The sequence below is a fragment of the Gossypium hirsutum genome, chromosome A13, assembly GCF_007990345.1.
Source record: "Gossypium hirsutum isolate 1008001.06 chromosome A13, Gossypium_hirsutum_v2.1, whole genome shotgun sequence".
In the NCBI taxonomy this organism is placed as follows: Eukaryota; Viridiplantae; Streptophyta; class Magnoliopsida; order Malvales; family Malvaceae; genus Gossypium; species Gossypium hirsutum.
This window is the reverse complement of record NC_053436.1, coordinates 82,739,459-82,751,370: the sequence shown is the minus strand read 5'-3', so window position 1 is coordinate 82,751,370 and position 11,912 is coordinate 82,739,459. Positions and strand designations below refer to the sequence as shown.

General features: G+C 33.7%; 2 protein-coding genes across 19 annotated transcripts; both read left to right on the top strand.

Annotated features, from left to right (window-relative positions):
• Window positions 1-1,355: 1,355 nt before the first annotated feature.
• Window positions 1,356-7,716, top strand: LOC107895062 (uncharacterized protein At2g29880). 18 transcript variants are annotated; one of them, XM_016820265.2, is made up of 10 exons: window positions 1,356-1,795; window positions 1,908-1,986; window positions 2,296-2,363; window positions 2,638-2,700; window positions 2,889-2,993; window positions 3,544-3,616; window positions 3,860-3,904; window positions 4,631-4,714; window positions 6,430-6,797; window positions 6,873-7,532. In XM_016820265.2, exons 6-10 carry the CDS (start codon window positions 3,592-3,594, stop codon window positions 7,347-7,349), a joined length of 999 nt encoding a protein of 332 aa, XP_016675754.1. In that variant the 5' UTR covers window positions 1,356-1,795; window positions 1,908-1,986; window positions 2,296-2,363; window positions 2,638-2,700; window positions 2,889-2,993; window positions 3,544-3,591; the 3' UTR covers window positions 7,350-7,532. The 18 variants fall into 18 exon arrangements, with proteins under 18 accessions (XP_016675754.1, XP_040940619.1, XP_040940620.1 ...); XM_041084685.1 differs by lacking the exon at window positions 2,296-2,363 and having other exon boundaries at window positions 6,873-7,716; XM_041084686.1 differs by having other exon boundaries at window positions 1,908-2,363; window positions 6,873-7,716.
• Window positions 7,717-8,374: 658 nt separating this feature from the next.
• LOC107895061 (uncharacterized) lies at window positions 8,375-11,565 on the top strand. The gene is made up of 3 exons (XM_016820262.2): window positions 8,375-10,153; window positions 10,482-10,671; window positions 11,071-11,565. The coding sequence occupies exons 1-3, from the start codon at window positions 8,489-8,491 to the stop codon at window positions 11,196-11,198; spliced, it is 1,983 nt and encodes a 660-aa protein (XP_016675751.2). The 5' UTR covers window positions 8,375-8,488; the 3' UTR covers window positions 11,199-11,565.
• Window positions 11,566-11,912: the final 347 nt, after the last annotated feature.

Genomic DNA, 11,912 nt, shown 5'->3' with positions numbered 1-11,912 from the left:
GATTGATACTTCTGCAACATGGACACATAAAACATATATGAATACACTCAAGTTTTGACGACAACTTGAGTTGATAGGCCACCGGCCCAATCCTCTCAACAACCTCATAAGGTTCAATAAATGTCAGACCCAGCTTACCCTTCCATCCAAATCGTAGAACCTTCTTCCAAGGTGAATATTTCAAAAACACTATCTCTGACTTGAAACTCGAATTCACAGCATTTCAAATCTACATAAGACGAACAACCCATGGTTGCGTTTACTTTTCATCAACCATGTAATGGCAATGAGAGGATATCATTTACCCATATCTCGAGCTATGCATTCCACTATTGTGAATGATGCCACATACTATAGAAGTCGTATACCTAAAGCACTAGCTTTTAGTTCCTTATCTTTTTGAACTCAGACTTTTACTTACATCAAAGTATATGAGTCACGCATACATAGTCTGTCATCCACTCAGGATTAAGGTATGCCACACTTTGAACGTCATAAGTGAATAAATCCATAAACGGATTTAGGGTCTATTCTTCTTGGATCTAGCCTGATGTAATGTCAGTCCAGTCAATCACATCTATGTGCTTATCTTTTGGGAGTCATCCACTCCAATGCTGAACATAAGGCATCTCCCTAATTAAACTTGATAGACGACATACTATTCTTTCAATCAATTTGCTCATTTTTTATTAGACTAAGGACATGTTTAGGTTTGTCTACTAATATAAGTTGTGTTTTCGCATTGCAATGCGACCACGTACTACTGCTTAGTATTAGTTAAACATTAGACAACCGGTAAGCTAATATTTGCTTCTATTTTGCTTTACATGAAAAAAAATCTGTGAGCATTATACAAATGATATTCATGAATAATTTTATTAACCAATCTGTTTGAAAAAAAGTACAAATGTATATAGACAAAAATACTACACTTATACTACACTTAGGGCACCAGATCTAATAATTTAAATACCTCTTATTCAATTAAGCCAATTCATAAAAAGAATTTTATCTTTTTATAATTTTTAAATAAAATTAGAGTTAAATTGATATGAAATATATATATTGAGGATTAATTTTATTATTATACCAATAAAAAACTGTTAATTAGATAACGATTAGGTAAAATGTTTTTTTCTTTTTTGGGGAGAAGTAAAAAAAACATTTACTAACCCAAAAGAAAAAAAAAAGAGTAGAGTTTTCTACATTTGTTTACTCACAAAATAATTGAATCTCCTAATTCCCCTCAACCCGCATGGAGTAAAACATCAGAAACATTTACATTATGTTTAGTTGGGTGTAATAGGAATAGATTACAACCCAATTCAATAGATTCAATGGGCCCACCACCAAACCAATGTTTTGTTCGCTGTAATACCATTATAGCCTTATTCAATCCAGCCTCTATTCCCACTAAACACGCTGAATAGCATTCGACACCTTATCCACAGAATAGCAATTCAGAGTGTCACAGTTTCAATTTTACCATTCTCCCTTCCTCACGTCTGAAGCCTCTTCTCTTTTTCATTCTTTTTCCTATTTCCTTCCAGCCTTCTTGTTAGGGTTTCGATAGAAGAATAGGCAGCTATTGAATCTACTGCTAGAATGGAAGAATCCCCTGCACATGAAAAAGGACGTGATGTTTGGTTTAGGCTTTCTTTGGCCTAACTAATCGAAGGCGTGGTAGACCAAGCCCATTTCTCTTCTGTCTCTTCTCTAATTCTTCTTGCATTTCTTTCTTCGAGAGTGGTGCTACGAGATCAACCACCGGTTCGATTGACCCGTCTCTTCTGAGGTACGCCGCGTTGATAAGTCATCGTAAGGAATTTCATTTTATCATCGGTATGCCTTGTGTTTCTTGTTTGTTTGGAAGTGTGTTTTATTGTTTGCTTGGTTTATGGATGTAGAGAACCTTTGTTGAAGGAGTAAAAGAAGAAGTTGTACTATCCCTTGTTCATGCCCTCTCTCTTATAGCGGCTGGGGAAGGTAAAGCATGTTGACTTGACTTTCAATATCCAGATTCCAGAGACAAGTTGTCCAGAATTGAGTTGGAAGATTTTGTAGAGAGCTTCTACAAAACCAAGCTTCAGATCATTATGTTATCAAAACTGAAACTATAATCTATTTTTCAATTGGATAAAATGACTAAATAGTTTTAGATGTGTGTTTCTATGTGGATGATCTCTTCATTACATGCCTTGTCAATGTTCCTTATTTGAACTAGGGTCAATTTCCTGCTAGTAGTAATGAAAAATTTTTCATATTATGTGAATGGGTTTCACTCTTTTAAAACAGAACACAGACATGTTGGATCAACAAACTTTAATTTACTCAGCATCAGGAGCCATACAATATTTACACTGGTATACGTTCTGTTACTCTGCATCTTTTAGAAGTTTCCAATACCCCTATTTTTAGTTTTACCACATTAAGATAAAAATATGTTTGTTGATACTATTTTAAGTGGTATTAACTGCAATCTTAATATCCAAGAATTTGCAAGAATAATATTGATTCCCTGTTTTGAAATGTGGATTTTCTGTTACATGTCAAATATGTATTCACGTTAGCCATTGCTCTAGTTTTGGATGGTTCATTTGATTATTTGATTATTTCCTGTGACCAACTTATCTCCAGACAATAGAGAGCAGTTCATGTGGTGAAAATAGTGAAGGTGAAGCAGTAAATCTCTCAGAGTTGGTAAATTTTATAGCCTATCTTAGACTAGTTTTAGGTTTTTTTTTTGGTTATTTATGTTTTTAGTTCTTTTTCTTATTTTTATTTGGTATGTTATTTATATATGTTTATTGTCTTTCCTATTTTTTTGAAGGGGCTAATACTTTATATTTCAAGTTTTCCATATTTTTATGTTTTACATAAACGTGCAGAACCTCATTGATCTGGCTGGTTCTGATAGCTCAAAGGCTGAAACAACTGGCATTAGACGAAAAGAGGGATCTTATACCAATAAAAGCTTGCTAACACTAGGAACTGTGAGTCAAAATTTGACATTTCTGTTCTATTTCTTTCTCTTTAATCTCAAAGTCATCAGTTCTTATATTGTATATTTCTGGTGTGTGTGAGTGCACTATGTCTGGGTATATTATTAGTTACTTGATTTAAATTCTATGGTAACTTTAACAAGTGCTTGCAGCGAATAACTATAGCCCACTAGCATAGCATTAAGCCAACTTCCTATTTGATATTCATTCTCACTTTTGTAAAATATTGTTGAAATTGAAAGGGAGACACCAAAAGTTTTCCTAATTTATCAGTGTAACTATTGATTGAATTTAGTATAATATGTTTCATAATCTTAATTTTCTTCTTCAAAGATGTGCTTGCTGAGATATTAGTCCCTTAAATTGTTAAGACAAGTTTGTAGTAATCAGATATTTCAACCTAATACACAGATAAACTCATGCTTCTGTATCTACTGTCAAGTACACTTCATTTTGTTTTCTGGTATTTTATGACAAGTAAAGAAAATACTAAGAGAAAATGCTACATGACTGGGCTAAATATATTTTGATTGTTATACAGTTCTGAATTTTTACTTGGATAAGGGTGGCTTTAAGGTGTATTGCCAAGATGTTGGACTGTGACATAAATTTTGGTGCGTACACTAGGATTGCCAAGTTTCATAATACCCTTTTATCAGCAGTATTTCAATATTTCAGTATTTCAGTGTTCTTTCTAGTCCCACATATTCACTTATCCATGAATGAGCATTGCTATTTCCTTTACAATATGCTACTGGGAAAAGGAAAATTTTATTGAAGTTATGTTTTTGGCATGATACATATCTTTTGCCGACTATTCTACTTGTGATTAACTTATAGTCTTTCACTTGTTGCAGATTATCTTATCGCAAGAGAAAAATATTCAGAGACTTCAAGAACTTGTGCCGAGCCTTCAGCATCAACTTTTGCCTATTATTTTTTTAACTCTTTATTTAATTTAAAGATAATTTTTAATTAAAACATATTTTTAATGTTTTATTTTAATTGTTAAAATAATAAATAAATTAATATAATTTTAAAAATTAAATTTAAGTTATATTTAATTTTCAATAATTGTAATTTAATAAATAAAAATTCTAATTTAATTTATTATATTTTATAAATTAAGTTATGGTTAACTATTAAAATAAAGTATTTGAAAGAATATTTTTCTTGTTAAATTTGTTTTCAAATCTTCAAAAACAATACTAGGTGGTAAATTTTAATTAAAAAAATCAAAGTTGGTGGAAAAATTCAATAAAATTCAAATTTTAGTGGCAAAATTCAATCACGTTAAAGTTAATTGACAAATTTACGTATATTCTCAGAGTATAATGACAAATGTAAATTAAAATAAAGTTAATGCTATTGTGGGTGCTCTCTAAAGAGGTAAACAAGATGACTAGCCACGAAATGTTCTCCGTTCTCATGAATGGGGATCAAACTCCAACCATAAGATAAAATAGTGAATTTATTTTGTATTTTTTTAAAGATTCTTAATATGTATTGTTCATTTTTCTTAATATGTATTTTTTTAAATATTCTAAAAAGACCATTATATTTAGTTGTAATTTCTATTTTGTGCTTTATAAAGATTCTTAATATGTATTGTTCATTTTCTTTGACAGGTTGTTATTGCTTCATTTTCTTATTTGGCTTGTTTGATCGCTTCCTCCACCCAGACTTGAGCATCTTGTATTCACGGAATCACTGTAAGTTCTTTGGCAATTAAATTCTTTAATTTTGTTTTACTGTTATTAAAATTAGTATTGGAGAAATGTCACCTTTTTACTACGATTTGAAGATATGTAACACTTTAATATCTTGCAGTAATGGCTCATCTGCCTTTAATAGTACAAAGTGAGAGGCGTAAAAGAATTGGTCTTGCTATTACAATATGGTTGCAAATGTGTACAGTTGCGAGTTGGTTCTTAGTTGCATTGGGTGCCATCCGTAGCCTACATATTTATAGACCAAGGATTAGATCTTATATTTTAGATTTTTATGCAAAACGAGATTATGTAAAAAGATTTGTATATGCTAGTGATGAGACCTGTATTGAACAAGTTAGGATGAATAGAATTACCTTTTTTAAACTATGTGAGATGTTACAAACTTTAGGGAGATTGAAGTCGTCAAGGAACATGCTTGTTGATGAGCAAGTGGCAATGTTTTTACATATAATTTCTCATCACCTTAAAAATAGAGTTATCAAGCATCACTTTAATAGGTCTGGGGAAACTGTTAGCAGATGATTTTACAATGTTTTAAATGCTGTCATACGCTTACCATATGTATTATTTAAGAAGGCAGAGCCAATTACAACTAATTCTACAGACCCAAAGTGGAAATGGTTCAAGGTATTAGAGTGAATTCTATATCTAACTCGTACATAATTTAGTCCATTTAGATTTAAATATAGTATCCTAACTTGAGACTTTATACATGTGATGTAGAATTACTTAGGTGCTTTAGATGGAACCCACATCAAGATTAGGGTTCCAATAGTTGATAAACCTAGATATCGAATGCGAAAAGGTGACATAGCAACAAATATGTTAGGTGTTTGTACACCTGATATGCATTTTGTTTATGTTCTTCCTGGTTGGGAAGGTTCTGTTGCTGATGGACGAGTTCTTCGAGATGCCATTAGTAGGAGACATAGACTAAAAGTTCCTCATGGTAAAGTGCAAAATTAGAGGAATTTGAATTAATTTTTAAAATCATACTTTTTGGGGAAATTAACCATGACAAATAGTTTTTTTTATAGGTTGTTATTATCTAGTTGATGCTGGATACACAAATTGTGAGGGATTTCTTGCGCCTTTTAGAGGATAAAGATATCATTTAAATGAGTGGTGTCAGGGTTACCAGCCAAGTACTCCGGAAGAATTTTTCAATATGAAACATGCTTCAGTGCGTAATGTTATTGAAAGATGTTTTGGGTCATTAAAACTTAGATGGGGAATACTTAGGAGTCCATCATTCTATCATGTAAGGGTGCACAATAGAATTACTATTTCATGTTGTTTGCTCCATAATTTTATTCGAACCTATATGAGTCTTGATCCTATTGAAGAAGAGTTGGGAAAAGGATTACCTAGTAATGTGATAGATGATGATGAACCGAATATCATAAATATTCATCCATTAGATGCATGGGCTACTTGGAGGATGGAACTAGCCAACCAAATGTTCGATGAATGGCAAGTATCTAGAAATTAGTAAACGTTAAGTTGTTTATGTTATTTCATATATCTAGTTTATGAAACTTTGGTGTGTTTGATTTTTTTTTTGTATTGTACTAAACTTGTTGAATGATAATTTATTTTCTTTTGATTCATCATGTGTTATAATCTTATTAAGTGTTGACCTTTTGATGCATAATATTGAACTTAATTTTCATTTGCGTTTTTTCTTAAGCTAGTTATGTCAGGTTTTTCCCAATCAAGTGTTTCTTCCCAAAGTTCTCGAGGAACCAAAAGGAAATGGGTTCCAAAAGAATATGCTGCGTTGCTTGCTTGTATGGTCGACTTACACAATCCTGGAACCTTTAATGCGGATACGAGATTCAAAGCCGGCTCTTTAAATGAGTTAGAAAAAATGTTAGAAAAAGTTTTACCGAATGCCATGTTGAAGGCTAAACCTAATCTTGAATCGAGGATTAGGACATTGAAAAGGGATTGGTCAATCGTTTATGACATGCTTAGTGGAAAAAACAATAGCGGCTTTGGTTGGGATGAGCATAGGCAGCTTGTTGTTGTTGAAGATGCGGTGTGGAACTCATATATAAATGTAAGAATTATTTCAAGTCTTTATTATCATATTTTGAAAAAACTTATATCTAATATGAATTTCTCATTTTTATAGAGTCATAATGAAGCAGCTCAATTCAGACATCGGAGTTTCCCTTATTATAACCAACTTATTGCCATCTACGCAAAAGATCGAGCCACTAGAAAAGATGCTCAAAGAGCTGCTGATATTATTGAAGAAATAAATGCTGAGGATGTAGCTGCTACAAATACTCATGAAGAAAGAAACGATTTCCATGGATCCGAAGCTGATGTTTCTTTGGATGACATGGATCTTTCAGCTACACAACCGCAACCAGAACCACAACCAGCTAAAAACCAAGGTGATTCTGCATTTTCAAAGAAGAAAAAAAAGATTTCTGATGCAAGTGATTTTTCTACTTCATTTAATGATGCTGCCGCTTTATTGGTGGAAAGTATACGGACCGTTGGCCTTAAAATTAGTAAGAGTATCCTCCGAAGTGGTAATTCAACAAAAGTCAGAAATGACCATTCAAGAAAGTGCTCTGAAATTATATCCAACATTATGTGAAGTGGAAGGTTTAACTGAGGATAAACGCTATCGAGCATTGAGCAAAATTCCAGATCATCCACCGCAAATGCTCATTTTCTTTAGTTTACCTTCTGCTGTGCGATTGGAATGGGTCAGAAGATTTCTTACTTACCATTAAAAATCATGGTTGTGTTGATATTTTGGTAACTTTTTGTGTTTGTAATATTTGGATGGTATAATGACATGATAGAATGTCATTACAATGTTGTAACTTTTTGATGTTGTAAAATTTTAAAACATGTGGATTATGACATATAAACTAATGAAATCATGTAACTTTTTGTTAATATATGAATATTATGCTTGGATGTGAAATATAATTCTCTAAGTTATTTATTACTTTTTTAGCAATGAGTTATTTATTACTTCTAATATTTAATTATTTTTTATTGTAGAATAATTAAATTATTTGTTTCAGTAATGATATTTTAGCACATTAAGTATGTATTGCAGTTTAAAAATAATAAAGTAGATTATATATTTTTTTATAGTATTATATATTTTGATTTTTTAATTCATATAATAATAATTATATTAATAATATTAAATTATATTTTTATTAAATTATATTTAATAATAATTATGTTAAAATATGGTTAAACTATTTATTATTTTTATTAAATTATTTTCAATAATAATCTTATTAAAATTTAATAACAATAACAATAATCATCTACCTTAAAAAAAATTTTGTTAAGGGTATTCTAGTCATTTTAGTTTTTTCCTTATGCTATTACAACAACATTCCATTCAACCAAATACAAGAATACTATTACATTTCTATTCTATTCCATTTAACTAAATAGTTGAATTAGTTATTACAATTCTATTCCATTACAGCTCTATTTAATTACAGCTTCAATTATAGCTCAATTCCATTACAGTGAACTAAAGGCACTGTTAGAATGATCAAAATTGTTAATGATGAAATTGTAATTTTTTGTGGTTGGGAGATTAAAATAAAAGATTATACATATTTGGTTGATCACTAATGTAGCTTACACAAAAAAAAGATTACGTGATTTTGGTTTTGCTGGGTGAGATGGATGAATTGGGATGCCTTCTCAAAGCCAATTCAGACCCCTAGCCCATAATTCCATTGGGCTTTTCCTTTGATTATGGAGGGAGGCATTGCTACAAAATCTGGATTTTTCTTGTTTCTACTACTATTATTACAAAATCTGTTAGTTATGGCGTCAAAATTCCTTCCTTCAAGACTTCCTTTGCCGCTCAACTCTCCACGTTTCCACCGTCTTCCTTCAACCAACAAAACAATGATCCCAATCGCCTCTTTCTCTTCTTCTTCCCCTTCAGCGTCATCTGTAGACAACTCCGTTAGAAAACAAGAAGAAGAAGAAGAAGAAGAGCTGCAAGAAAAGGTAGCTCAAGCCCTCACATTCCATCATCAAACGAAGCATGGTTTCGCCAACTATGCCAGAGGACCGCGTGGCCTGGACTGGGCCAATCAGCCTAACCCTTTCCGTCGCTACATCTCTGCTCCTCTGCTTCCTCTCCTCCACTTTCCCACTAACAAACCAATAGTTGCGGTGACAGATGATGCTCCTTTTTATTCATCTCTCTTCCATTCTCTTCCTCCTCCTAAACCCATCTCCCATTCCACTATCTCCCAACTCTTTTTCGATTCTTTGGCTGTTTCAGCTTGGAAAACCACCGGGTTTTCCACTTGGTCCCTTCGGGTTAACCCCAGCAGCGGCAATCTGCATCCCACCGAGGCTTACCTTATTGCCCCTCCTATTCAATCAATCTCTGATTCTCCTTTTGTAGCCCATTATGCTCCCAAAGAACACTCTCTCGAGCTTCGTGCCACAATCCCATCTGGGTTTTTCCCCGACTTCTTTCCCGATAATTCATTTCTCATTGGAATTTCTTCTATTTTCTGGCGAGAAGCATGGAAATACGGAGAACGTGCGTTTCGTTACTGCAATCACGATGTGGGTCATGCAATTGGAGCTATTGCAATGGCTGCCGCAACGCTTGGCTGGGACGTCAAGCTTCTAGATGGGTTTGGATACAAGGATTTGGAGAAGCTAATGGGGCTTCAGTTTTTCCCGGACTTTAAAATCCCATCAAGACCAATCAAAGGTAAGTTTCCTGAGATTGAATTTGAGCACCCGGATTGTTTGATTCTTGTTTTTCCTAACGGGAGTAATCCATTCGATGTGAACTATAAGGAATTGAGTTCCGTAGTAAATGAGTTTACGAATTTGGAGTGGAAAGGGAGGCCAAATTCGCTTAGCAAGGAACATATTTGTTGGGACATAATTTATAGGACAGCCGAGGCAGTTAAAAAGCCATTGACGATTCAAAAGGGTGAATTTCTAGTTGATCAATTTAAAAGCAGTGGAATTTGTAGTGAAAACTCTTACAAGGGTTTTACAATTAGGGAAGTTGTTAGGAAAAGGAGGAGTGCAGTTGATATGGATGGAGTAACTGTAATGGATAGGCAAACATTTTATCAGATTTTGTTGCATTGCCTTCCATCAGGGAAGGGGGAGAAGCATAGAAGACAATCAACATTGCCATTTCGGGCTCTCTCTTGGGATGCGGAGGTTCATGCTGCTATATTTGTTCATAGAGTGATAGGTTTGCCCAAGGGATGGTATTTCTTGGTAAGAAATGAGGATCATTTAGAGGAGCTTAAGATGGCTACCAGGTCTGAGTTTAAGTGGGAGAAACCAGAGGGATGCCCTGATGATCTACCTTTGTACAAACTGGCAAGTAGTGACTGTCGAGAGCTTGCCAAGCGCCTTTCATGCCATCAGGTGTGTGCCATTTCTCTTCTCTTTATTTTCTTTGTGGTTTATATACACTGCCAAAAGAAATTGCTTAGGAAGAGCTTGATTCGGTAAATAGAAACAGGTTTATTAACAATATATCGATATCCTTTGTTCATCAATGCATGAAGTTTAAAAACATAAATACTGGTTGTTGGATATGAATAATAGAGGTGGAGGAAGAGCTGTTTGCAAAATGCTTGAGAATATTATTGTTTTGAATGACCTTTCCTGCAGAAGGCTTCTTTGTTGCAGAGTGCAAACCTGCAAAGCATAGTTTCTATATGTAACTGAAACACTGAGCTTCTACACACAGGATATTGCTAGCGATGGCTGCTTCAGCCTTGGAATGGTGGCTCATTTTGAACCTACCTTAGTTGAGAAGGGTGCCTGGATGTATCCTAGATTGTTTTGGGAAACTGGAGTTCTTGGCCAGGTGCTGTACCTTGAAGCACATGCTGTTGGCATATCTGCAACTGGAATTGGTTGCTTCTTTGATGATCCTGGTATGTCTTTTCATTTTCACCATTATTCTAAACTTGTATTCCGAATCAACAGTGATTATATATGGTATCCTAGTCTTCAAATAAAATTCTTCATCAAATATAGGTTAGACATCTCATCTAAATGATACTGCTTCCTTGTCAGTAGTTTCATAAGGTAGTCTCATCTTTGGTGAGGGTGTTTAAGGCAGTCTCATTGCAATTTGTACATTGATATAAGATTATTTGCAATGAACTGAGGAAATAATACCCTTAAGGAGCATACCCCTTTTTCAGGAGTAACACAAAAATCCGAAGCCTGCCCTTGCCTCAACTTCCCCTTATAACTACAAAGTTGGACCCATCATTTCCCAAAGATCAAACATTAATGACGTCTTTTTTTTTTCTTTTTATACTTTGCAGTGCATGAACTTCTTGGGTTTAGAGGATCAAAGTTTCAGAGTCTGTATCATTTCACTGTTGGAGGCCCTGTGTTGGACAAGCGGATTATGAGCCTGCCAGCATATCCGGGGCCTAGCATTGATGCATGATTGCAGGGTCATTTTTATGTTCAAGATTAGATGCTGTTGTTTAGCACAGAGTAATCATCAGTGGAGCCCATACGATGAAAGGCCTATCAAATGGTTTCTATCTTATAGCCTCCAGATTGTTTTCAATTTGGTAGGTTTATATAGAAGTTTGTGGCAATTGTTAACTGTTTTCAATCTGCTGTATACTGTAAAGTTTACATTCTTTACTAATCAATGTAAATTAAAATTAATGCATATAGGTTTTATGATAAGATAATTTAGTATAGAGCGAATGATCTCATATTTTCATTTTACAACAGTATCTTGAACTGTTTTGTTGAGCAGTTGTAGAATTTAATGTTCAACATTAGAAGCTTTTCGATGGAAACTGTGTTCTTCTTTATTTTTTATTCAGAGGAATGTAATCAAGATTTTTTAAGCTTTTGTCATAGACTACAGTTTAAGCTTGTGTATCTCTCAAGATCAGGAAGAAGAGCAGCAATGGGAAACTAAGTTGGAGCTGACTGCTGGCCATTAAATATACTAGCTCTCTCCATACCAGTTCTAAACTCCAGTTTTGAAAAAAAAAATTGGTATGCCTAAGTCAATGCTTCCCTTTTTTGGATTCAGTGAAGCTTATAATTGTTAAATACATGTGGAAATTGGATTTCTGTCTATTTGGATAAGTTTAATTGTGCAATTTAGTGCCATTTTTGTTTAGAAAACTGAAGGGCA